The sequence below is a fragment of the Notechis scutatus genome, chromosome 7 (assembly GCF_049901735.1).
Source record: "Notechis scutatus isolate UNSWTSFEM ecotype Mainland chromosome 7, rNotScu1.2, whole genome shotgun sequence".
NCBI lineage: Eukaryota > Metazoa > Chordata > Lepidosauria > Squamata > Elapidae > Notechis > Notechis scutatus.
In genome coordinates this window covers 12,894,321-12,922,235 of record NC_142015.1, presented here as the reverse complement: position 1 = coordinate 12,922,235, position 27,915 = coordinate 12,894,321, and the positions used below count along the sequence as shown (strand labels likewise).

At 41.9% G+C, this 27,915-nt stretch overlaps 1 protein-coding gene across 1 annotated transcript in view; it reads left to right on the top strand.

Annotated features, from left to right (window-relative positions):
* Nucleotides 1-27,915, top strand: part of UNC5D (unc-5 netrin receptor D) — a 657,451-nt gene that overhangs the window by 505,050 nt on the left and 124,486 nt on the right. The window contains exon 7 of the mRNA XM_087969985.1: nucleotides 4,843-5,007. Within this exon, the coding sequence (XP_087826111.1) occupies nucleotides 4,843-5,007 (165 nt within the window). The remainder of the gene's footprint in view (nucleotides 1-4,842; nucleotides 5,008-27,915) is intronic.

Sequence of the window (27,915 nt, the reverse complement as noted above, 5' to 3'; positions counted from 1 at the left end):
TTGCAAAGTTTCTAGCTGAGGCCTGTACATGAATCAGCATTTTTCCCTGAGATCATTTTTTTTTTATTTTGCTTCAGGCAATCTTTTTCTCCCTCTCTTACCAAAATGAAGCAACCAAATGAAATGAATCTGAGAAAGTCAGAAATAGCAGGAAGAGTGACAACTAAAGAAAAACTATTTCATTTTCCCTTTGGTAAAATGATAAAAATTTGGCACTTGTTATCTTCTAGGCAATTTTGAGCTTTAGACTCACATTCAGACATTTTCATTTCAAGCTATTTATTTTAAGAAAGATTGGATATTCATTCTTTTTGGCAGATCTGGCTTTCAATGAATCTATAGTTGCACAGACAGAGGAGACATACTTCTCTGCAAGCTATATGTCAAAGGAAAACATTCTAGCTTTGACTAGTCCCTGACAAATTAAAAAAAGAAAAGGAATTTATTTCAAGGTTAAATTTTAAATACAAATTTGGTTCATGTGTTCCATGAATAGTTTATTTGCTTTTCTTCTATAAACTAAGGATAAATTCTAATACTTGGAGCCTTTCATGCTCTCTGAGCTTGGTTATTTTCTTACAGATATTTCATTACTAGACTAGGTAACATCATCAGTGATAGAACAGATTCCATAATTTAACCCTGAGTTACAAATATTCTCTTCTATAGATTCCAAAATTTTACAAGTTACAAGTTTCCATTATCTGTTTAGAACAACACTGAGCTTGTCAACTAGAAGGTTGGCAGTTTGAGACTCAATGACAGTATGAGCTTCTATTCTTGCCCCAGCTCCTGCCAATGTAGCAGTTTGAAAGCATGCAAATGCAAGTAGATAAATAGGTGTTACTTTGGTGGGAAGATAACAGTGTTCTGTGTGCCTCTGCATATAGTGATATTGGCTACATGACTACAGAAGCGTCTTCAAACAAAACCAGCTCCATCAATTAGAAAATGAGCACCGTTCCCTAGAGTCAGAGATGACTGGCCAGCGGAACTTTTGCCTTTTTCTTTTCAAGTTCAGAGAGCATACTCAGCATCTAGAGTTGAGTGGAATCATGGTCTGGTTAGTTTGAAGAGGATATAAAGGAATTTACAGCTCAGTTCAGGTTATCATTGTTAGGTCTTATTTGGTATTTAGAAGATTGCAGTCTAACATGAAGGACTTATCTGAATGGGTAAGGAGGAATACCAAAAATGAAAACCAATATAACCTTAAAAATGGGAACTTGGAGATTCAAATACAGCTCTCCTGTTCTAAGACAGCATCACTGAAAGAGAACAAGAAAGATTTGAGGTCAGACTGGGTAAAAATCCAGACCTACCACTTGTATTAATTCAATAACTGTGGATTATCTTCTATGGTTATCCTTTCTTGTAATAAAATAGAGATATAGTTTCCAACTTGTTCCTTCTCTTGGGATATCCAGTAGTGATTTAAATTAGAAATGGGCAGACTTCAAGCCATGTATAGGCATTAAATCTACCTGTTGCAGTCTTGATTTTGGAGAGATCAGAAAACTATTATATTAATTTCAAGTTTTGACATATTAAGCTGAAATTCTCTTTCAATTCCACAAAGAATGTCCACCTATTCAAATCATGCCATTGCATCATTATTTCAGCACTGGCCTATAAAAATGATTCATCTCCAACTTGAACATGGATGCGGAGCAGCAACACTTAAAAATCTAATATCTTTCCAGGAACTTCCGGTTTGTCGGCTTCGGCAGCGGCAGGGATTCGCGATACTGCGTGATCCCTGCGGCACTAGCCGTCTTGGTGCCTCCGATCCGGATGGGTTTGGAGGCTGGGGCTGCCCCGTAGAGGCAGCCGAAGACAGGGGGGATCCGGAGAGGGGTTTGGGGGTGTTGCAGACCCCCTCCCCAGCCGGCAAAACCCCCTTTTCTCAAGAAGGTGGAGCGGTGGTCTGTAATGGCCGCCACAAAGAAGACGACAGCTGGGTAAGACTGTGCAGGAGGAAGAGGGAGAAAGTTTGTGAAGAGAAAGTTTTTCTTGGCTGACCCAGGACTTTAAGACGTACCTAACATCCTGAAAGCTATGACTTTTTGAATGATATTCTGTTTCCAGAGGAGAATTTTAAGCGGCAAATTTGAGGTGCTGAAAGGAAAGTTTACTCTCCTTCCCTATGGAATCAAAAAATTTGGCTTCTTGTGATAAGTGGGAAGGGAGAGGACAAAAAAAAATATTGAGATTTTGTTGGAGGAGATGCCTTGAAGATTTTGAGACTAGAAATTAATTGCAACAAGGCTTTAAAATACAGATTGGGCTTTTCTTTTTATTGATATTACCCCAGGAAGAGAAAGTGAGAACTTTGTGCTTTGCTTGGACTGATTGATGACTCTGGGACTTTGGGACTGTTCTAACTTTTGAAACATCTTGGTTGTTTTAAGAAGAAGGAAAAAAAGAAAAGATTTACAATGGCTTTACTTGTTGATGAACTTAGAAAGGAATATGAAAAAATAAAGAGAGAAGGCAAGGACACAACAACAGATGGAAAAAGAAGAAGAAGAAGAAGAAGAAGAAGAAGAAGAAGAAGAAGAAGAAGAAGAAGAAGAAGAAGAAGAAGAAGAAGAAGAAGAAGAAGAAGAAGAAGAAGCCATCTTTAATGAATCCAAAAATTTAATTAAGAAAGAAAGGAGAAAGAGAGGAAGGAAAATGAAGGACTTAAGACTTAAAAAAACACCCAAGAAAGATAAAAATAAGATGCAAAATCAACACAATGTTGGAAAGCAAAAGAAAAAGGAATACAACAGAGAGGGGAAGCTAACAAGGCAGAGGTTAGGAGGGGGGTAAAAAGGTCAGGTGGGATAAGAAAGGAAGGGAAAAGGGGGAAAAAGCCACAAAGGTTTGAAACAAGATGGGAAAAAAGGAATTTTTTTTAGGGACAAAGGGTAATGTATAATTTTTTTAAAAAAAGAAGATTCTGCAAGGTACATAAGATGGTATTGTAGTATTTGTATTAGAAATAGAAAACTAGAATGTTATAAGAATTAATAAAAGAGTAAAATATTGAAATGTTTAGTAATGATAGACTTTAAAATTTAATAAAATATTAAAGGGAATGTTTAGAATATTGAGTTTAATTAAAGAGTTCAATTGACTATTGTGTTGATGTTATTATACATTTATTATTGTAGCATTTGTTTTTAAAATAGATAATTGGAATGTTACAAGATTCAATATTTAGATTCATTATTTAATTATGTACTTAATCATTTTGGATTTATTATTTTTTCTTTTTTTAAAAAGTTAGTAGGTAGAATGTACTAAGCAGAATCAGATTGGGTACTAGGCGTTATTTTAAATGTTAATTTAAGGGGACGATAGAAAGGCATCATACTCTGATTAGTGATTCCAGGAGAAATTCTTTTTTTTTTTTCACTATAGGGAATGAGATAAATGGATAATTTGGGAATGGACAAAAGATACAAGTATAATGACTTAAATTAAAATGAATTAAATAAAATAGAATTAAGAAGAGTGAAAAGCGGTGAAGCTATATAGAAGATATAGAATGGTAAATAAGATAGGTAATGGTATATAAGATGAGTATGAATTTAATTGAAGTCCATATAGAGAGAGGTAATCTGGGGCCAAGTTACTTTCTTAAAAGAAGTTTTATGTTTTTGTGTTTTGTGTGTTTATATCTGTGTGAGAATTAATAAAACCTTGGAGGAATGTTGGAGGAGAATAACGGTAATCAAGTCAGAGAGAAATGAAGATGATAACTATAAATTGGATAAATATAGGAAAAAATAATAATAATAATGAAATTGAATAAGAGTAAGGAGAAATAATGAGAAATTTGCTAAGAGATATTTATATGTTCATATGGAAATGGTGTAAAATAGAATTATGTTGTATAAAATAATGTTTTATTTGACTTGTAAAATTTATAATGGAAAGAGGTTTTATGTATTCATGGTTAATGATGGTTTGTTTGTCTTTAAAATTAATAAAATTTGTTTCAAAAAAAAAATCTAATATCTTTCCCTTCCCTCATCTTCTTTAGCAAAGTCCCCATCATCACCACCATCAAAGCTATCATCATCATAATCAAACTCAAATGGTTCCCAGTTTTTCTATATCTAATGCTCTTATATGAAATCAGATGCCTGTGCCTTCTTTGCACACTATTAACAGTGTGCTTTCTTGCTCCATGGACCTTATATTTTCTAAAATGCTGCACAAATCAGACATAGGGAGGATCAGTAGAAGGAGGAAACGAAGGTTAATGGGGAAAGAATGAAATTTCCCATTCAACCACAGATGTTTGGCTTTAGTTATAAAGCAACATTGGGAATCAATACCTGTTTTAAGGCTGAGAGGAACATGGGAACATAAGACAGAAGCTGAAGTTAGAGATATGAATGTTGCTGATTAGGAGGAGCAGGAAAGGAAATTCAGCTATATAAGAAAATATGTGCATTGTTTTAAGAAGTGAAGGGACCAAACAATGTCACTATTTCATTTCTTTTTCCCAAATGATTCAAACTATCTCTGGATCAAATGTCTTCTCCCAAAAGGGCTTTTTCAGGGGGCAATTGGATTTTCTTTGTTTTTCCTTGTAGGCATTTCACTTTTCATCCAAAAAGCTTCTTCAGTTTTGACTGAATGTTGGAGAATGAAAGGACTTCAATCAGAACTGAAGAAGCTTCTTGGATGAGAAATGAAACGTTTTCAAGGAAAAACAAAGAAAAGTCCAGTTTCCTTTTGAAAAAGCACCTTTGGGACAACCATAACCTAGATGTCTGAAAATCACCATAAAAGATCAAATGTCTTGTACTGAAATTGACCATTTATCCATTTTCTCCTCATTAGTGGATGGTGCCTGGGAAGTGTGGAGTGAATGGTCCATCTGCAGCCCTGAGTGTGAGCACTTGAGGATCCGGGAATGTACTTCTCCACCTCCACGGAATGGTGGGAAATTCTGTGAAGGTCCAAACCTAGAATCACAGAACTGCACAGAAGGCCTTTGTATTCAAGGTAAGTCATGTATCTGGGAAACTCTTCTATTAAATAAGGGTTGAACAATCTCCAGCCATGTGTCAGCTTTGATTCCTCTTTGCAAACTCCAATCCTAAGCACAACTACTAAAGAAGACAAATATACATGTCCCAGGCTAATGTTGCAGGATCCAATCTGAATTGGAATTCTATAGTGGCTAGGGTTTTGGTGCCACTATAGAAAACCCCAGCTACAGAATTATCAGAGAAGCCACAGAGATTGAAAAAATACCTGAAAGCATGAGTAGAAGAGATGACTCCACCAGACTGTCAATTATCTGGAAGCCTGCACTCACAAACAAAAAAATCTCCACGCCACAAGCCAAGCAAACACCTGGGCACAAACAGACCCCCCCTGATACCTCCAGCTCAAACACACCCCAACCAGGCACCCAGATGAAACCTAGCTTCCTAATAAATGATAGCCGTCCATTTACTCAGAGCCAAGCTGCACTAAAAGCCTCCAATACAGGAAACACAATGTTGCCAGCCAATCAAGCCCCCCACCCCCCGCCAAAAGCTACAAAACAGAAAGAAGATATTAGAAACACCAATCAAGCAGAACACAGCAAACTCCAAGACCAATAAACACAGACCAAGACTCCCAACCAATCAGGATGAAGAAAAAACCATTCTGGCACAGCAGTAGGCTAGCACCAAATTTAAAACAGAAATGGCTGTGAAAGTCTGACTCACAGGAACACTATACAGAAGCCTGATGATGGCAGATGAGATTCTGCCAAAACGTTGCTACAACTTTAAAAGCACAATTATAATGATGTGGGAAAATACCCAAACAAAGCTGAATACCATACATACATACACACACACACACACACACACACACATGTATGTATGTATGTATGTATGTATGTATGTATATACATATATCTACTGTATGTATGTATATATATATATATATAGATAATAGATAGATAGATAGATAGATAGATAGATAGATAGATATATAAGATAGATAGATAGATAGATAGATAGATATATATATATATATACTACTGTATCTATCTATCTATCTATCTATCTATCTATCTATCTATCTATATATCTTCTTCTAGCTTTGTTTCTATCTATATTATATATCTATATATATATATATATATATATATATAGGTGCTTTTTAAAGTTGTAGCAAGTTTCAGCAGAATCTCATCTGCCATCATCAGGCTTCTGTACAGAATATACAGAATACAGAAGCCTGATGATGGCAGATGAGATTCTGCTGAAACGTTGCTACAACTTTAAAAGCACCACCACTATGACGTGGGAAAATACCCGAACAAAGCTGAAGGCCATAACATGTAAGTACCGAAAACTTAAGAATATATATATATATATATATATATATATATATATATATATATATATATATATATATATATATAAATATAAATATAAATATAAATATAAATATAAATATAAATTTATTTATTTTATTTGGTTTGTCAATTGCTTACAAGATAATAGGTATAAGTAAAAACATAGTTATGAATACATGGCTACATATAAGAAAAATAAAAGAAACAATAGGTCAGGGACAGTAGGCACGTTAGTGCGCTTATGCACGCCCCCTACAGACCTCTTAGGAAAGGGGTGATGTCAATAGTAGAAAGTCTAAGGTTAAAGTTTTTGGGGTTTGGGGAAGAAACCACAGAGTCAGGTCTGCTCTGGGTGAATGTGAAGGTTAGAGGGTTGTTCATATTATTATCCCATATTAGCATGGGATGGTAGATGTTTTGATCTCTCAGACTACGGGGATGGAAAAATCTTAAATGTTGGCTGTGTTAACTGGAATCCTGTAAATGTCAGTGGTTCAAGGTTGGGGACAACTAGGATATGCGTATGTAGCTAAGTCTTACTGAACTCAGCAGGACTTCCTTATTACAGATGGAAATGTGAATGTTTAGTTCCCAAAGCACATTTTTGAACAAGTGAACTCTCAGAATTAATATTTAAGAGAATGCTGTTATTATGTCTGAAATCCTCCCCCCACCCACCAATCAGAGGCAAAATTGGATTATTTGCTCAGGGATCCAGTAACTACATTCAATACAGTATTATTCAGTCTTTGAAAATCTCTTGATCAAGGAGACAGGAGAGATTAATTATTTTAAAACACCTTACAAATAAGCATGATGTTTGCTCCTACAATATAAGAGTGACAGTTTCTTTTACACACCTTTCAACGTATAAAGAAATATGTACATATATTGAGGCATGGGGTTGTGAATTAGTCATGCCATTTCTACTTAATTGTCCTGCTGGGCATGAAATGAACTCTTCACCATAGGCTGTCTTCAGTAATTTTGGCATTTCTGTGTAGTTATCTGCACTTTGCACATTAGCTGGCATGGATACCAGAAGAAGAGAGTTAGAAGAGACCTCAACAAAGCCTACTGCATTTGCATCCTTGCCAATGAGAGGCACTTCTTTGATAGACCATCCATGGTATCTTCTGCTAAAAATCTCTCATCAGGGTTTCCACTATCTTTTAAGATTTCCACTGTTGTGAATTTCTCAAGATTGCTCAGATCCTACAGGCAGGAGTTTCTTCCTAAAATTTTCAATTTTAATAAAAGGAGGAAATGCATGGAATTGTGTGCCATGGCACTGGCTCCCTATTCATACTAAATCCTAGTTCAAACTACTGATGCTTATATCCCCATTTCACTTCACTCTCACTATGTGCCAGCTTATACTTTTCCTACTGTTTTTTCTTGCATTCTTCTAGTCAGAATGTTTCTGCTTCCTATTCCAGGGTTCTGCATGCCAAGTTTTGCCTGGGGATGATTCCTTCCTTTTAACACTGATGATATTATCTAGTTTGGGCAATGAAATGTCTGCAAGAAAAAAAACAAGCTCAGAGAGCACCAAGAACCCTCCTTCCCTTTTCCCCATGAAAGATTTACAGGAATTAAAAAGGTTTTTTTATTGTATTGTGGGCTACTGGATTACTATGAGGCCTGGTTATTTTACCCTTCTCTCATGAAGATTGATGATTTTCTTGTGGCATTCTTTATAATAATTATGTATGTATACGAACTCAGCAGCCTATCAGAGCAGTCCTTGTAAAATATATGGTTGTTGGGTTGGATTTGTTTTGTTTTCAAATACTGGAGTTCCCGGCTGATTTTAACCTGAGAAATAATTATTTTGGATGTTTTGGATGGATTTTTGTGTTTTGCTTGATCTATGCTAATCTGATTGTTCTTTCTACTATTTCTATCATTGTATGAAGTGATACAGAAAAACTACTTGATTTTGTATTGTCAAACAAATGTTCACATTAGCATTAAGCTATCTTTTGAAATTCTACAAAGAGTGTGGTTCTCAAAAATAAACAGATTAAGTGTGTGTATAGAAAAAGGTAATAACAATTCATGTGTTGAAGGAGTAAAACAAATAGCTGACCCAAAATCTCCAAACTCTCAAGAGTATATCCCCAAGTATAAGTAAGCCTCCTTAAGAGCTTGCTTAAGCATTTGAAGATGTTGGCTCACTGGTTATCTTAAATGACCACTTGTATTTTCAGGAAGAAATGAAAAAGTAACTAACAACACAAACTGACTAGTATTGACTTCCATTTTATTTTTCTGCCTATCTCACTATAAAAAGAAAATCTAATCCATGTTACGATTGACATTTGACATCATTACTGGTCAGCATTTATTATATATGTACGTAAAGCTCATTATATTCTACCCTACCACCCTGGCTCAAGCAGATTGTGTGGTCTCCACTCATAAATAGGGTCATAGAGAATTTTTTTCACTTCAATACACATTCAACAATATTATATCGATATGTAAAAATAATGTACAAAGACATGTACAGTATGTAGCTATTATATGTATCCAATCACACAATTCTAAGAGTAGAGTAAAGCAAAGCAGAGCAGAGCAGGACAGGACAGGACAGGACAGAAGAGAACAAAATAGAATTCTTTATTGGCCAAGTGTGATTGGATACACAAGGAATTTACCTCTAGTGCATATCTCTCAGCTGCCCCTAAACTCCTGAGTTACTCACAAAGCAGATTACTCACACTTTGATGCAGTCATGTTTCTGTTTATTTTGAGAACTCAGAATTAACAGCAGCAAGAATGGACAATCGTGAAAAGCCAGTGCTGAGAGCTAGCTTCTCTCAGCGTTTTAAATCAGCGGTTACCAACTGGTGGGCTGCGGCCCACTGGTGGGCCACGAGAAAATTTTGGTGGGCTGCAGAGAAATCTCACCCCCAGGGCACCCCCCCAAAGCAATTAACCCAGGCTGCGCAGAAACACAAGGCTGCAATGGCCTGCGGGAACCCTCCCTGCCCACTCACTCCTTACCCTGCAAACTTGCCTGCTAAATTGCTATTTTTCCGACCATCAGCTGTTCTGCTGTGCCGGGAGATTTAGATTAGCTAGGAAGCAGGAAATGGTTGGATTTCTTGCTTTCTAGCTAGTCTTTAGATCTTTGGCTCTGCTTTGAAGCACAGCCAAACCTCTCTTAGGACTGAAGGTTCTATTATTCAGTGCAGACTCACAGCAAGCAAATTTTATGTGACAGACTGAGCTAGCCAATGGCAGATAGATAGATCACTGAATGATACTGTGAGCAACTCAATCTGCCTGCCTGCTTTGCCTGATTTTGGATAAAAATTGCTCTTTTTTAAAATAAAAAATTCAATATTTACATACATGGTGTGTTGTGAGTTAATTTTGTGAGTTTGCTTGCAAGCAAATTTTATGTGATAGACTAAGCTAGCCAATGGCAGATAGATAGATCTCTGAATGAATCTGTGTGTCAGTGTTCCAGGAAAAATCCATTCCTGTCAGTAACTCCAAGACACACTTCATCTCAAAATACTTTTATTAGAATAGCACCTGGCATATTCTGTGGAATTCCAAAACTAAAAGTTTCCCGGCTTCCCCACAATGTCCCAACCTACAGACCATCCCCTTTCCCCTCATCATCACATCACATGAACCAATCCCAAAGTAAGTTCTAATTCTTTCTGCGCCACACTCTTTAACCTTGAACTATCAAAGAATTATATTTTGTCTACTAAGAGCTACTCAATTAACATCACCCCCTCCCACTTTCTCCAGCTATTTGGCAGCGATGAATTCCATAGCTGACAGGTGCCCCACCCCCCCTTGAAAAGTTCATCTCCTATAAGAAAATAAGAAAGAAAACACCACCAGGGGTTAATGTGATGTCCTTAACCCCCTCTCCCCCCTCCAAGAGGACCCTTTGGCTTGTTGGGGAATTCCTCATGGAATTGATTAACTTATCTGCATGTACATCCCAACTTTTTACCCAAGTAGCACCTGATACAGGGTAACCCTTCCATAATACCAAGCATTGTAACCATCCTTGGTGTAATCTAGAATCGAGGATTTTCTTAATTTCATAATGTGTCTCACCCTGTATGATTAAAGGGTTAGGGGGAGTGATTGGTATTGGTCTTATCACTGATGTAACAGCTAGTTTTAATAAACTGCTATGGAACACTGGGTGAATTTTTCCCAATAACCAGGGAAGACTCAATTGGACTGTGACTGGATTGATTATTTTTGATATTGGAAATGGACCAAAGAATTTAGGCCCCAACTTCTTACTGGAAAGTTTCAATCTAAGATATTTTGTTGACAAATATACTTTGTCCCCTACTTTAAATGGTGGTTGGAATCAGTGATGGGAGTCAAAAATTTCTACTACTGGTTCTGTGGGCATGGCTTGGTGGGCGTGGCAGGAGAAGGATACTGTAAAATCTCCAGTCAGAGGTCTCCATTTGCTGGTTCTCCGAACTATTCAAAATTTCCACTACCAGTTCTCCAGAACTGGTCAGAACCTGCTGAATACCACCTCTGGTTGGAGTGATCTATGTTTGTCTACTTGATTTTTGTAATCCTTTGCAGCTTCAGTCAAAGCTTCTTTCATGTCCTCCCAAACTTTTTTTAATGAGTTCATCCATTCTGTTACAGACATGGATGTGGGGGGTTCTCTAGGTAATTCTGGCATAGGGACAAATTCCATGCCAGTGTTGATTTGGAATGGAGTCAACCTTGTGCTGCTATGTACTGCATTATTATAAGCAACCTCTGCAAATGGTAATAATTCAGCCCAGTTTTCCTGTTGATAATTTACATAGCATCTGATTGTGTTGGTCCTCTCCTTTCCACTGCTCTGTTGCATGCCAGATGGAATGCTGAGGATAATCCTTGGGATGACCCAATAGATCTTAAAAACTCCCTCCAGGGACTTAGCGGTAAATTATACCACTCTATCTGAGATTATTCTACAAGGTACTCCATGTAGCCTATAGATATGCTTCATGAACAGTTTTGCAAGCTTTTTTTGCAGATGGGAGTCCTTTACAGGCTGTAAAGTGGGCCTGCTTAGAGAATAAGTCTATAACAGTCCAAATGATTGTATTCCCTCCACTCTCAGGTAATACTACAATAATGTCCATTGCAATTTCTTCCCATGGCTGTGTTGGTTCAGCTACTTGTTGGAGGAGGCCAGGGGTTTTTCCAGTTCTGTGTTTCGTCGTGGCACAAATTGATCAGTTTTTCACATAGTCCTCAACATCAGATTTCATTTTTGGCCACCAGAACTGTCTTCTGACTAAATGTAGGGATTTTAAGAACCCGAAGTATCCCCCCAGCTGCGAGTTGTGGCTACGCTTTAGTACCATTAGTCTTAGATTTGTTGGTACATAAAGTTTAGACCCTTTCCAGGCCAGTCCCTCATTCATTGTTAATTCAGTTTGATGCTCCACAACCCAGGGATTAGTCAATAGGGCTGCTTTCAACTCCATTGTCAATTTGTCTTCCAGGCGTCTGGGGTTGTGGTTCGCTTGGCCTCGAGTGGTTACTTGGCCTGCCAATTGAGCTTCTGATATCAAAGCCTGCACTATTTCCTCTCGGCGACTGTCAAATTGGGGTTTCCTGGAAAGGGTGTCCGCCAATATGTTTTTCCCTCCAGGGATATATTTCATGTTGAAGTTGAACCGCTTGAAGTATTGAACCCAGCGGACTTGTTTAGGTGAGAGCTTCCGAGGTTTCTTTAGAGCCTTGAGGTTTTTGTGATCAGTTCACACTTCAGAAGGCTCCTTCACCCCTTCTAGGAAATGCCTCCAAGTCAACAAAGCCCATCATACTTCAAATGCTTCTTTCTCCCAGACCGCCCATCTTTGCTCTGTGTCTGTCAGCTTTTAGACACATAAGCGCAAGGCATCAGTCAGTTCTGAAAGTCCTTTTGTAGCAGAACAGCCACAACCGCCATCACTAGCATCAGCTTGGAGTATAAAAGGTCTGGTTGGGTTTGGGTGCTGGAGAATGGGCTCAGCTGCAAAGAGGCATTTTAAGGTTTCAAATGCTTTCTGACAGGCCATTGTCCAAGCAAGGGGTTGACTGGGCTTTGGTTTGGCGGGTGAAGGCCCCGTTTTTAATAACTCTGTCAAAGGGAGGGCAACCTCAGCAAAAGAAGGAATGAATTGTCTATAGAAATTGGCAAAACCCAAAAAGCTTTGAAGTTGCTTTCATGTTTTGGAGGGTTGCCAGTCCAGCATGGCTTTCACTTTTCCAGGGTCCATCTCAATTCCCTGGTTGGATATTCGATAGCCTAAGTAATCCAGAGACTCCTTGTGGAATTTGCATTTTGACAGTTTTACATACAACTTAGAGGCCAAAAGTTTTTTCAGCACTTGTCTGATCAATTTGACATGTTCCTCAATGGTTTCACTGAAAATAAGGATGTTACCCAGGTAGACGAGGACCCCCTGCTGCAGGTGCGGATATAACACTTCATTGATGAGTTGCATAAATACTGCAGGGGCCCCTTGGTGTCCAAAAGGCATGACCCAGAATTGAAAACTACCCAAAGGGCAGTTGAAGGCAGTTTTCCATTTGTCTCCCTCTTTTATGTGCACTCAGTAGTACGCTTCTCTCAGATCTAGTTTGGTGAAGACCTTGCTTTTTGACAGGTGGTTTAATAAGTCTTTCGTGAGAGGGAGAGGGTACATGTTTTTGACTCACATGGAGTTCACACCCCTAAAATCAACACATAATATCAACCCGCCATCTTTCTTTTCTTTGAATAGCACTGGGGCAGCCAACCTTGATTTGGCAGGTTCAATGAAACCTCTGTCCAAATTGTTGTAGATGTATTTCCTTAATTCAGTCATTTCAGCTGGTGTCATGGAATACATCTTTGGTTTTGGCGGTTTCGCCCCGGGTTCTAATTTTGTGGTGCAATCTGTGGCTCGATGGGGAGGTAAAACATTACATTCCTCTTCACTGAATGTTTCAGCCAAGTCTCTGTATTGTTTGGGTACTTGGGGGGTACCTGGAAGAAGGTCTGAGGTGGTGGTTGCTGCTTCAGTTTCTGGACCCATGTTGGATGGTAGTTTCTTAGTGGGAGGAAGGGGGGCAGTGGGCCCATGCCAATTATGATTTTTCAGTATCCATCCTCCCACTTGATTGCCCATTTATCTAGCCAAGCAAGTCCCAATATGACAGATTCTGACATTCTTGGAGCTACTATAAACCGTATGAGTTCACGGTGAGCACCCATCTCCAGTTTGATTAACTCTGTCATTTGGGTGGCTGGGATCCCCCTAATTAATGTCCCACTCACTTGCTCAAATCTGATTAGGTGTTTAAGGTGTTTTGGCTTTATGCCCAATTGTTCAACGATGGGGAGCCCAATAAGGCATCTAGAGCATCCGGTATCCATGACAGCTTCTAACTCCCCTGCCTCCCCTGTGTCAGGCACTACTAACTTCACTTTGACCTTAAAAGGTGTGATGGGTGCTCTCATCATAGGGTCGTCTTCGTCAGTGGCTTCTCTGGGGAGGGTGTGTTGGGTTGGAAGTTCATTGCTCCCTTCTGCGTGGGGAGGACCTTCTATGGTGTGTCTAGCAAAGCAGCTAGTGTCGGGAGGCTTCCCTTGAATTTTTCGACCCCTGGTGGCTGTATTTGTCCTTGGCTGTGGAGCTTGTGGAACAGGTGCAGGGGCCAGACAGTCAGCTGCTCTATGGCCATTCTGGGCACAACGATAACACTTTATCATTCTGGTGAGTCAGGTGGGAGCAGCTTCAGCAGGTCTGGTCAACTGTCGCCTGGCCACACCTCTCCTAGAAGGGCCTTCAGGTAGGGGTCTTTTTTGTTGATTGATGTCGCGGTCTAATTTGAGGGTAGTCGTATACCACGCTTGTAATGTCTCGGGAATCCCCTTAATGTTGCAGGCCTTTTTTTAGTTCTCAGTCAATGGCATTTTTAAAATAGTGCAAGATGATTTTTTTCAGGCCAGACCATGAGGTGGCTTGCGACCCTTCTAAAGTTCCATAAAAAGTCTGATAAGGGCCGCTTGCCCTGTTTCACTTCCTTTAATTTGTCTTCATTTTCTGCCACTCTGTCTGGATTTTCAAATCTGAATCTCAGCAAATGAATAAAAGCATTAACATCCTGAAGCTCTGGGGCCTGTTCGTAGTGCAATTGCCACCCTCACCCCCCCAGTCAGAAGCATCCCCCTCATTCATTTCATCTGTTATTGCAGTAACCAGATTGCATTCTGTTGCATATTGGCCTCCAAATTGGTCTATGTGAGACCAGATTTGAGTGAGGAAATAAGCAAAATGTTCATGGCGTCCATCAAAAGTGGCCTTGAACTGCATCTGGTCTGGTCTGGGGTGGTGGTATCGCCCTGGCTACTGCAGGCTGAGCTTGAATGAAAGGGGCCTGGTGAGGCATGTATCCACTTTGGAATGGTCTTCCGAGGCCTGACTGGGCTGGGGCTCTCTGGAAGGCAGGCCTCTGCAGGGTTGCTCCAAGTGGGGGCTGGTTAGAGGCCTGCCATGAAGAGGCCAGTTGTTGCCTTATTTCCTGCATGGAGAAAAGAGGGATGGCTGCCATCTGCTGCCTGTACTGATCCCTTTGTTGGGAAGAGGTCACTGATTCTCTTTGGGCCCAGGGTGTTGCCGGCGTTGGCATCTATTGGCATGGATCCACTCTTGTCCAAGATAAAACCCCCACCCTGGAGGGATACTCTCTGCAGGGGGTAAATTCCCTTCTGGGTGTTGAGGGGGGAGGACTGGGAGGTTGCAACATACTTGTATTCTGCGTCACTCACCTCTCCCTTGAAATTGGATCTTGCTGAGCTGGGCTGGTTCGCTGGCCATCTCCAACTGATTCCAGAATGAATTCTTCTTCCCTCCTCAAATTGGGAAAGGAAAAAAATGGCTGCTTTATGCTCCAGCTTGCCTGGACATTTTGTGGTTTGGAGGCATAACTTCCCATCTTAAGCTGTTCGAGCTTCTCTGGTAATTCTACTAATAATCAGCTTCAGAAGCTAATTTGCTGGCCACCATCTTGGAAGGCTTCTGATTCAACTGGGGCCTCAAACCTCCAGTCTGCCTCCCTTGCAATAGGGAAAGGGCTTGATGAAGATTTATGTTCAAGCAACTTATCCAGTCCCATCTGACAACTCTCCCAGAGTCTGTTCGTCTGGGCTGAGCTCCTAAATCTCTTCTCTCCTCTTCAGTGCTTGTGTCACCTCCTCCGAAGGGGGGCTGGGGGCTGCAATTAATCTTCCAGAGGCCCCCCCAAGCCCCTTCTGTCTCACTTCCCGTGTTGGCTGATTCTTCGGATTGCTCCATTGCTGGAATAAATCCTGGGTTTCAGCAACCCCTGGTAGCTCCCCTCTTGGGAGTGCTGAAAGTTGATAGAGTTTCAGAATATTGTCAGTGTTCCAGGGAAAATCCATTCCTGTCAGTAACTTCAAGACACATTTCATCTCAAAGTACTTTTATTAGAACAGAACCTGGCACATTCTGTGGAATTCCAAAACTAAAAGTTTCCCGGCTTCCCCACAATGTCCCAACCTACAAACCATCCCCTTTTCCCTCATCATCACATCACATGAACCAATCCCAAAGTAAGTTCTAATTCTTTCTGTGGCATACTCACACACTATATTTTGTCTACTAAGAGCTACTCAATTAACATCACCCCCTCCCACTTTCTCCAGCTATGTGGCAGCGATGAATTGCATAGTTGACACTGTGATTCTGTGTGCAACTCAATCTGCCTGCCTGCTTTGCCTGATTTTGAATAAAAGTTGCTCTTTTTAATAAAAAATTCAACATTTATATAAATATTTATAATATTTACATACAAACCATGCCTAGCCAGTCACCTGACCACCAAGCCACACCCACAAATTAGGCCATGCCCACAGAACCAGTTAGTGGTCCCTGGGATTTAAAATTATGAGTTTGGTGGTCCCTGAGGTCCAAACGGTTGGCGACCCCTGCTTTAAATACCTCTTCAGTAGTCCATCATTAAGTTATCCAGCATCTGCCCAGAGTGGATAAAGCCACACCCTCCTAATATCCGCCCGCCCTTCTGCCTCTCTTGTTACCCCCCCCCCACTTAGCTTCCCTTATCACACCCCCATTTCTATAGCCTCGTGCTACCCAAAATCTATTCCACGCTATTTCTCTCCTATGCTATCCTGTCACCTTCGTGCTCCCCTGCGCATTCCAACACCTGCATTCCTTGCAGCCGCCTTCATTAGTCCTGCCTGGCTGTGTGTGTATGTGCCTTTACATTTTGCAGCAGCTCCGATGAATTTCGTGCCAGATCGATGAGTGCTGTATCGCCAGGTAATTGGTGTTTAGTCCCGGGGTGGGATTCAAATTTTGTAACAACCAGTTCTTGTGGGCATGGCTTAATTTGTGGGTGTGGCTTGGTGGTCATGTGACTGGGTGGGCATGGCTTGGTGGCCATGTGACTGGGTGGGTGTGGCCAGGTGGCCATGTGCATGGCAAATCAAATACAAGTGGTCCTTGCTTAATGGCCAGTTGCTTAGTAAATGGTCTAATTTATGACTGATCTCCCCAGAGCTACTTGACCTGTTTTTGGAGTTTTAACAAACATGCGTGCGCGCACACACACACACACACACACACCCTTCTAACCCTGTTATTTTATGATTCTGTAAGGATCTCCTGCTGGAGGAGGGGGTTGGACTAGAAGATGACCTCCGAAATCCCTTTCAGCCCTAGATTGCTGTGCTGTTTCAGAGTCTTCTGAAGCCAGGGTTTGTGTCCTTCCTTCCTCTCCTTTTTTTCTCTCTCCCTCCCTCCATGTATCTATCCATTCATATATCTCATTCACTTTCTCCTCCCTCCCTCTCTTTCTTTTTCTTTCTTTATCCCTCCCTTCCATCTCTCTCTTTCTTTGTCTATCCCTTTTTTCCTTTTGCTTCTTTTCTTTTTTCTTTCTTTCTCTTTTCTCTTTCTTTCCTTTCTTCTCTCTCTCTCTCTCTCTCTTTCCCTCTTTTTCTCTCTTTCCCTCTCTTTTTCTTTCTCTTTCCCATTCTCTCCCCCCGTGTCCCTCTCTATGGCTCTTTATCCCCCCTCTCTGTATCTCTCTCTCTCTGCCCCTCTCCCTATCTTCCCTCTCTCTCCCCAATCTCTGTGTCTGTCTCTCTCTGTGTGTGTGTGTGTATGTGTCTCTCTCCCTCAAAGCTGCAGCTGGGCCAAGCCAGCAAGCTTTCCTTGGAGCTCTTTGCTACTTCTTTCATTTCTTCTTTTTGGAATCCAGACTGGCTGAACAACGATCGCCAGCCATGGTGGAAGTGTCCCTTTGGGCGACCCTTCTCCTCCTTCTCCTCCTCTTCCTCCTCCTCCTCCTCTTCCTCTCATGACCAGCAGCCATGGTGGGGCCAAGAGGGTTTACACACATGGGGAAACTCTCCTCAAGAAAGCAGCCACCCACCCCGTGTGTGTTTTTGCTGTGCTTTGGCACTTGCTTGAGGAGCATTTTCCCTCACATGTGCACCCTCCCGGCTCCACGACGGCTGCTGATCATGAGAGGAGGAGAAGGAGGAGGTAGACCTCTCCCCTCCGCAGTCCTCCTCCTGCAGAAAATGGCCATTCCCTGAGCTAAGAAGACGAGGAGCTGTGGCTCAGCTCACCCAATTCCTAGGACTATCCCGAATGGTCCCAATTTGGCATGGAGAGGGCGATTCCCCCGGCAATCCCCCTTTCTCTCGGTGCTCTGTCTTCCCGTGGCCCGCCAGCCTGAACACCGAGTTGGACCACTAGAAGGCCATTTCCCCACTTCTCAGTGGCACTCCTGTGCTGGCCACTGCAGGACCCTCCACCTCCTTCCCCAACTTCTCCCTCAGCTTTGAATGACAATGCCTGTTGCTGACACAGATGTGATGGGGTGGACATGGTGGGGCCAACCAGGGTGATTGTTCCAGGTCCAACAAAGGAGCTGCAGGCAGGAGAGGGAAGGGGTGTCAGGCAAAGGGGCCATGCAGGTGGCAAAGTGTCATGCTCCCTGGTCGCCCACCCCCACCTGTCCCCCCCTGCCAGCAAGGCCCAGCAGCTGTGGTGAATCCAAGCTAAATTTTGCTGTAACATGTGGAGAGCTCATGTTCTTCTGTTGCTGGGAAAGCAAGAAAGTCTTTCTCAGCACAGCAAAATGTTTGCAAGTTCCTCTCTAATAGGGAAATGGGTGGCAGAGAAGCAGCCCGGTTGAATCTGTTTCTCTCTGCCACCCGGAGCTGTGCCAGGAAAGACTCTTTTGCTTTCCCAGCAGCAGGAAAACATGAGCCTCTCCACATGTTCTCTGGTACAGCAAAATTTAGCTCTGCATCTTGCCCCTGCCTGGATTCACTGCAGCTGCTGGGCCTTACCTGCTGGGGGTTAGGGTGGCAGGAGGTGGCAGCAAAAGGCAAGTGTGGTGGTGGGGGAAAGGTGACTGGCAGTGGCAGGTAGGCAACTGGGCCCCAGAGCCTGCAGAGCCTCACTCACCCAGGGAGATCAGGCAGGGCCACAACAGAAGGCATGCAGCAATGGCTGGCCGGGTGGGTGGGCAAAAGCATGCTGCTGCTGCACATGCGTGATAAGGACTGACTGCATCCAGAGGGGAGGGGTGGGTGAAGAGGGGCGGGGCCAGCCAGTGGTACATTTTGCCAGTTCTCTGTACTGCACAGAATCATAACAACCGGTTCTATAGAACCGGACAGAACCGGTAGAATCCCTCCCCTGCTTAGTCCCAGTCTCCTGGGCAGCTGCAGCCTGCCATTGGCAACCCCTCGCACCCTATCGATGTGTCGGGCTCCAAACATGTTGGAAAGCACCCAGAGCCTCACAATATCCTCTCTGTTTACATACATACAACAACAAAGTGATAGGTCATAGATCATAGATCATAGTTACAATCATTCATCATAAGATACAAACAACAAGTGATAAATTATAAAATACCAATAGTAGGAAAAGTGAGAAGATGAGAAATGAGAAGAAGGATGTTAACAGCAATACAGCCTACTACATGGGTAAATTTCTTAGGCCTAAGACAGTGCTGTGAAAATTAAGTGTTCGGCAGAGTGATGGCATGGGAAAAAACTGTCTTTGAGTCTAGTTGTTCTGACATGAAATGCCCAATAAAATAATGTGGAAATTGGAATGAATCAACTCTTAGTACAGGACTAACTTGGCTTTCCTTCTTTACTTGGATCAATAAGTCTTCACCACTGATGAGCCTTGAAATACTTAAAAGATTAAGGAAATTCAGGGATTCTTATATATTCAGTCGCATAAGCCTGAATATTGTAGAATCAATTAACTTAGATTTGCTGAGGTGTCCAGTGGCCACCAATCCCACTATCTGCCTATCTAGTCTAAGTAAGATTGAGGGCTTATACCAATATTCTCCCATGGTATGTGTGCTAACCCTTCCTTCATTTTGTATGGAAAAGTTTTACATAATTACATTAATATAAGCACAAAAACCCATCTGGTATATATCAAATTTATAGATGGCAGAAGAAAACATGTTTCTTAAACTACCTGTATATAGCTTGTAATTGAAATATTAATTCCTAGGCTATCACTGGGAAAAAAAGATAATCTCTACATATAAAAGTAATTTTTTGGTGCTCTGGAACCAACTAGACTGTACCAGCTGCATTAACACATAAGCCAGAATCTAAAGTGCTGATTTAGAAACTGTCACTGTACCTGCAAAGTAAAACAAGTGATAAAACTACAACCATTTTACATGTTTATAGGAATGCAGTCTGATTTAGCCTACTCTGTCAGTCTACTTATGGTTATCCAGAGAATTTGACTTGTGGTAAAAATTAACAATATTTGCCACATTAACCTTTGGAAATTGCTTAAATGTACTGAGAACATTGTTTTTAAACCTGAATTGGACTTCAACCATACGTTGGTCTACAGTCTGCCAGAAGTGTTTAGTTCTGTTTATTGACAAAGGAATATCTAATTCTGCCTCTTATGTTTACAGCATCCCAGCCAAGAGTGTTTGACACAGCAATAATCAATGTTTTCATTGGCTATTGGAACTATTCCAATAACATAAAATCTTTTTTACCAAATTAAATTTTATTCTTTTTCTGACTGAAGTTGCATTGTACGAAGTGACCCTCATTTTCCTTGAATCCAGACAGCTTCTATTGATGTCTCCAACAAACTTAGCAAAAAGTTTCTAGTTAAATCCTATCAGACAGACCAAAAAATGCTTGACACATGGGCAGATTCAAATACTGTCTTTTACTTAAGCCCAAAGAGAGCAAAGCTTGACTTTTGTCCAGCTGTGCTGCTTAGACACAAGCTTTTTCTTTTGAAAGGATTACAATGGACCACAAAACAATTATGATAACTGTTAGGGATATACACCCTAGCAGAACGTGCAACGGCAGTCTAGCAGGCAGGCAGATATGTGAGACAAAACGTTGTAGTAGCTTACACTCAGTAAGACAGATACACTGTACAAGTTAAATAGTTTTTATTCCAGCAAGAGTTATAGCATAGTCAAACGGTCCATATGTCATACACTAAGTTCAGTCAGTCCAGGGGTTATTCAGTTAGCAAAGTCCAGTGTCGAAAAATAGTTCATTAAACTTACAATATCAGTCCAGTATATATCTCTTTTGCAGTCAGAGATATGAAGAAAAATCAAACCCCTTTTCTTCTCTCAGCAAACACGCAGTTATCACCATCAATCCATCATTGTCAGCATTCCAGTATAAGCCGGCAAACAGTGAGCTCTCTTGCTCCCTCTTATGGTGATTTTACAACCGCACCCAAAAAAACTTGGTTTACAGTTTAAAGTGATACATACACTTAAACTCACTAACATAGTTTATATATATTATTTTTACCCAAATAAGTTAGGTAACCAATGTTATCCCTAACAATAACTTGGGACTTTGAGATCCTGTTTCTAGTTTGCCATCCTGTCAAAAGCTGGATATATATAGTATATGCACACATATACAAACACACATCCTTACACACATATATATTTATACACATGCAGACACATACAGATAGACACATAGATTCTGATAGTAGCAAATAGACTCTGCTCAAACAGAAAAGAAAAAGAAAGAGAGAGAGAGGGGGAGGGAGAGAGGGTGGGAGCACATAGGAGTACTGTCATCCAACCAGTTTTATGATCTCTTGAACTTTTCCCACTTATTAAATTTAATGGTGAAGTAACTGATCAATGAAAAGTCCTGCAACATGTGTTTCGTGCATCTCCAGAGAGTAGATTTTGCATAGACAGCTAATGTGAAAACTCGACTAACTTTTCCATGTTTGAAATTCACACTCTGTCTCTGTTTTTTGTACTGCCATCTGGGAGGAGACTCTGACAGACAGGGGGTTATTTTTTGTGGGGAAGAAATAAATGTTCTCTCTTAAGGAGAGAAGCAACCTGGAACTTGGGAGAAATTTTCTGACAGTGAGAACAATCAACCAGTGAAACAGCATGCCTTCAGAAGTTGTAGGAGCAAACTTGCTGTGGATCATCAAGCTGGTGAGAGAATAGAGTTGGGAGGAAGGGAAGAGAAGAGAGACAAGCTTGCTGAGGACCCTCCAGGCAGTCCTGTTTGCTTGTGGAAGCAGCATTCCAGCACAACAAGCAAGAAAATGGGAGTCAGGTGGCTACAGAGCAAAAAGCAGCCACAGCACAGCAGGGAGGAGAGAGAGACAGCAGCAGCATGGGGCAGTGCAGTGAGCTAGAGTCTGAAAGCACCACAGACAGCAAAGGGGGAAAGCAACAGTGGAGCTGAGTGGAGGGCTGAGTGGAGCAGACTGGACAGCAGAGCTGAGCTGACTGAAAGCTGCACAGCAGGCCGAGAGAGCTGACCAGAGGAGGGATGAGGCTCAAAAGACTGGAGCACTGAAGGACAGAAGGGAGATGGCAGGGAAAACAACAAGGGATCAGAGCAGCGAATGATGGAAGTGAGTTCCAATAAGCAGGGAGGGAAGACTCCAGTAGAGAATAAATATAAATGCAGGACAGAAAATAAAAGATACATAAATAGGCAAATAATAAGTGTTCTGTCGTCAGTAAAGAGACTCGCAGACTGGAGTTGAATTCAGCTCTTTAATAATATCAGTAACTTCAACTGCAGTCGAACCGCAACAGCCCTTTTTATAGCGGCTGCTCCAAGGCTCACAGCCAATGACATTTAGTTAAAGTTCCTGCCGCTATTGGCGGCCAATCAGGTACTAACGTTACTAACCAATTGTATCGTGGCTTCTGTTAACCAATAGGAACATCGCCCTAGAAGTCTTTATTTAAATACACTACACCCCTCCCCTCTTGGTTCGTTCCAATGTAATGTAGTCGTGCAGGTAGGCGGGGCTCTTGTGAGTCCTTGTTGACCTGCGCAGTTCAGTCCCTGTGTTGGTCTCCGCCGGTTCAGACAGGCCAGCTGTCCGTTCCTCTGGACTCTCCTGGGAGGGTGCCTTGACCGCGCTGCTTTGGTTGTGTCTTGGGACTGTCGGTCTTGCTCGGTCTGGGCCTGCTGGATGAGCAGCGTGGTCTCCTCGCTGTGCGTGTGGGCAGGTCGAGTCGGCCTGGCTGCTTCTCCCTTGAGGCTCCCTCAACTCCTCTTGTTTCTTGAAGTCTTCAAAAGGTAAGTGATTTTTATTTCCTTTATTAATTTGTCGTCCCCCCCCCCTCTGGATTTTTCATTAATGTCTGGGGGTGTTTGGAAAAATGTTTGTTCTGTGTTTCTGGGAACGTCGGTGTCTCATTCGATGTGTCGGGACCGTAGCTGGTTGATGTGTCGTTTCCACGATCTGCCATCGGTGGTTTCTAGATAGTAGGAATGAGGGCCCGTGATTTGAGTAATCGTTGCTGGTAACCACAATGGTTCTCCGGTAAAAATTTTTGCGTAGACTAAATCACCTGGCAAGAAAGAACGGTACTTACTGGATGAGTCTGGTGGCTTTTCTGGGTTGTAGGTAGGGTGCAGTCTATCCAAGTAAGATCGCAATTTTCTTCCCATCAAAAGTTCAGCTGGGCTCTTGTTCGTAGTTGTGCATGGTGTTATATGTCGGATGGTGAGCATGGTGTTGAGTTTTTCTTGCATATCACTTCCGTCAAGCTTTTCCAGTGCTTCTTTCGTAAAACGAATCATGCGTTCTGCTCTACCATTCTCCGCCGGATGAGCTGGCGCTATCAAAGCATGTCGTATTCCATGTTCCGCAAGAAACTGTTCAAAAGCCAAGGCTGTAAACTGTGGCCCATTGTCCGATACTACTACATCTGGTAGACCGTGGGTGGCGAAAAGTTTTTTTAGTTGTTTGGTGACGGCTTCTGTGGTTGTTGAACTCATGATGATGACTTCCAACCAGTTTGAATAGGCATCAACGATGATTAGGTAAGTATAACCTTTTGTGAGGCCGGTGAAATCCATATGGATTCTTGACTAGGGGCCTCGGGGTGTCTCCCATTTGAGGACTGGTGCTGAGGGGGTGGGTGGGTCTGGAAGATTGGCATTTGTTACATATTTTAACCCAGGCTTCAATGTCTTTATCTATTCCTGGCCACCAAACATAGCTTCTGGCCAGGGATTTCATTTTTACTATGCCGGGGTGTCCTTCATGTAGCATGGTTAGCACCTTTTCTTATAACTTTTTTGGAACCACCACCCTGTCTCCCCACAAAATGCACCCTTTTTCCAGCGATAATTCAGTTTGCCAGTTTTTAAATGGTTTAAAAGTCTCGGTTTTCATGTTTTCCGGCCAACCCCCTCCCACCCAGTTCAATATCCGGCTCATCAGAGTATCTTTAGCCATTTCCCTGGTGATGTCTGATGCGGTAATTGGCCAATTTGGCATCATTTCAATTTGTAGTGTCTGTGTGGTGGGAGCTGGATCGTCATCGTGCCCTGGTAGTGGTGCGCGGCTTAAGGCATCTGCGTGGGGTATGGCTTTCCCCGGGCGATAAATGAGTTTGTAACTGTAAGCTGCTAGAAATTCTGACCATCTAGTCATTCTTGGGGACAGGATATTGGGGGTTGCCCTGTCTCTGGCTAGGATTCCCAATAATGGTTTGTGGTCAGTAATCAAAGAAAATGTCCTACCGTATAAATATTCGTGGAAACGTTTCACTCCCGAGATGGCTGCCAAAGCTTCCCTGTCTAGTTGGCTGTAGTTTCTTTCGGTTTTGGAATAAAAGGCAATTGGTGCTTCTCTGCCGTCTGGTAGTGTGTGGCTGAGAATTGCGCCTATTCCAAAAGGTGACGCGTCGCAGGTGACAGTTAGAGGTAGCGTGTTGCTGTATTGAATCAATACTGATTTCAATGTGATTAGATCCTTAATTTTTTTGAATGCTGTTTCTTCTTGGTGGCCCCATTTCCAGCTGGCTTTTTTATCGAGAAGTCTATGCAGTGGTTCTGCTACTGTTGCCTTCTGTGGCAGAAAGACATGATAAAAATTAATGAGACCCAAAAAAGCTTGTAAATCCGTTTTGTTTTTGGGTCTGGGGGCTTCCTTAATTGCTCATATTTTTTTGTGGGGGGTGGATACCTGCTTCATCAATAAGGTATCCCAGGAACTTGACCTGGTTTGTGGAAAGTTGGCATTTTTCTTTTTTGAGCTTGAGTCCTGCTTCTCTAAATTTTGTCAGAACTGCCCTTAAACGGTCTTTTAGTTGTTTTTGTTTTCAGCAGATATTAATACGTCATCAAAATAGGGCACCACCCCTTTTAGACCTTGTAGAAGGCGTTCCATTAGGCTCTGAAAACGCCAGGGCTACGCTTACGCCCGAATGTAATCTATTGCATTTAAATGCTCCTCTGTGCGTAACGATGATTTGTGCCTCGGCTGTTTCAGGATCAACGGGTAATTCTTGATAAGCCTGCGCGAGGTCGAGTTTTGCAAAAATTCTGCCTCTTCCCAATGAATGCAACAGGTGTTGGACTACTGGGATGGGGTATGCGCTCTGTTGCAATGCATGGTTCAGGGTGGCCTTATAGGCACCACAGATGCGCACGGATCCGTCAGGTTTTATAGGGGTCACAATTGGGGTCTCCCATCTAGCGTGGTCGGTTGGCTCTAGAACCCCCTGAGCGATTAGTTTGTTTAGTTGTTCGTCAGTTTTAGGTCTTAGTGCAAATGGTACCCGTCTGGCTTTGAGTCTAACTGGAGCTACGTTCGGGTTTAAGTTAAACGATATAGGGGTCCCACGGTACTTGCCTAAAGTCCTGTCGAACACGTCATGGAATTCGTCTATCAGGTCTTTTTCCCAGTCAGTCATGGTGGTGGTGTTGATTCCTGTTACCACGATCCCGAGCAGTTCGAACCATTCTAAACTGAGCAGGCTGGGGCGATCTCTGTCAACAATGGTTAATGGCAGGATCTTGGCATGCCTTTTAAATTTTACTTTGAAGTGTCCTAGCCCTACAACCGGTATTTTGTTACCCTGGTAGTCTTTGATGATCAGGCTTTGCTTCTCAAGTTCTCTTCATTGTATATCGGGAATTAAACTTTTTATTGTGGTCCATGACACCATTGATAAATACGAACTGGAGTCTACTTCCATCTCGCACGGCTCGCCTTCAATCAGGACGTTGATTCGAACCTTCTTAGTGTTTATTGTTCTGGCCGTCCCAATTGTGATAGTTTGGTGCGTTTCTTCCTTTTCATCTTTCCGTTGACTTTTTCCGTCACGCGGTTCCAACGGCTTCCGGATGTCTTTTCTTTGTTTCTGGGGGGGTACTGCCTTGTCCCCTTGAATTATAGCTCTTTTTGTTTCGGCATATCCTTGCGATGTGCCCCCGTTTCTCACAATGTCGGCATGTAGCGTCCAGGAATCGACACTCAGATCTCGGGTGGTTTCCGCCACAACCCGCACACTGGAACTCGGATCTTCTGCTTCGTCTCTCTCTTCGGTTTCTTTCTGAGTAGAGTCTGTTCACTTCCTCGTCTTCGTCATCTGAATCGGTTGATGATTTGATGTCCTCATGGTGAGAGGTCGTGGCAGCGTGCTTTTTGGTTCCCTCTGTCTTCTTCTCTTTGTTCATGCTCGGGCTGCCCGCCGTATTCATCTGCTTCATTTTTGCTGCAGATTTCTTTGCAGCTTCAGCGGCAGTTGCTTCAGCAATGGCTTCATTGACGGTGATGTTGGGTCGGTTTAGTAGTTTGCTCTGTAAGGTTGCGTCTCTTAGTCCAAGGACTATGCGATCCCTCATGGCTTCGTCCACGTTGAGGAATTCACATGCTCCCACAATGTCTCTTAATGCTGGTACAAAGTCTCCAATGCTCTCGCCTTCTAGTTGGTCATGCTTGTAAAACTCGTGTTTTCTAATTAGGTTGGATACGGCCAGTGTGTAATGGTTCCTCAACATCCGATTCAGGTCTGGCCATGCCATCTGTTTAACATCATTTGGTCTTGCTAACGCTTTGGCCATTTTAAAAACAGTCGGGCTGCAATGCGTTAGGAATACGGCTCTCTTCCTTTGGTCGGTGATTCCTTGCAGCTCATTGCTTTCTAAAAACATCAGGAATCTGTCAATGTACGATTCCCATTCTTCTTCGGCTGGGTTGAACGGTGCGGGTGGCGAATTGTTGCCAGCCATCTTGTTGGTCCTTCGGCTGTTGTTGCCACGGGCTTACGGTCTTTGTCTCTTTGATCCCACCCTCGTCTCCAGTGTTCTGTCATCAGTAAAGAGACTACGCAGACGGAGTTGAATTCAGCTCTTTAATAATATCAGTAACTTCAACTGCAGTCGAACCGCAACAGCCCTTTTTATAGCAACTGCTCCAAGCCTCGCAGCCAATGACATTTAGTTAAACTTCCCACCGCTATTGGCGGCCAATCAGGTACTAACGTTACTAACCAATTGTATCGTGGCTTCTGTTAACCAATAGGAACATCGCCCTAGAAGTCTTTATTTAAATACACTACAATAAGGACAAGAGTGGAACATTAGAAATCAAGGAAGAATAGGATTAACAAAGATCAATCAAATAAATAAGGCAAATTTTAAATAATAAGATAGGGGGGAACTGGGGCTCAAAAACGTTTTAAAAACATAGGGAAGAAAGGGATAAATAAAACTAACATAATAGTAAGCAAGTAAATAACAAGGTATAAAAACAAGCACAAAAAGGCAGAAAAAAGGATAGGAAAAAAAGAAAAATACAAAACTTTTTACCTTTAAAAGAACCAGCAAAAAGAAACAAACTCATGGAACAGGCGACTGATATTATTATGGTGTGCAACATATGTTCCATGTATGTGCTTATGCCCAAAGAATAGCCAAATTACACATGTATTAAATGTAAGCTATGTGAACTACTAGAGGAAAAAGTAAGGGATCTAGAGGCAGCTCGAGCTAAACTCCAACCTACTCAAGAAAGCTATGCCCAAATTGAACCAAATAATGAACAAATAATTTCCAGAGGATTTGACCCTGCTGATAAACCACTGGAGGAAGACAAATTTATTTATTTTATTTATTTTATTTATTTATTTATTTGATTTGCCAATTGTTTACAAGATAATAAGTATAAGAGTATACATAGTTGTGA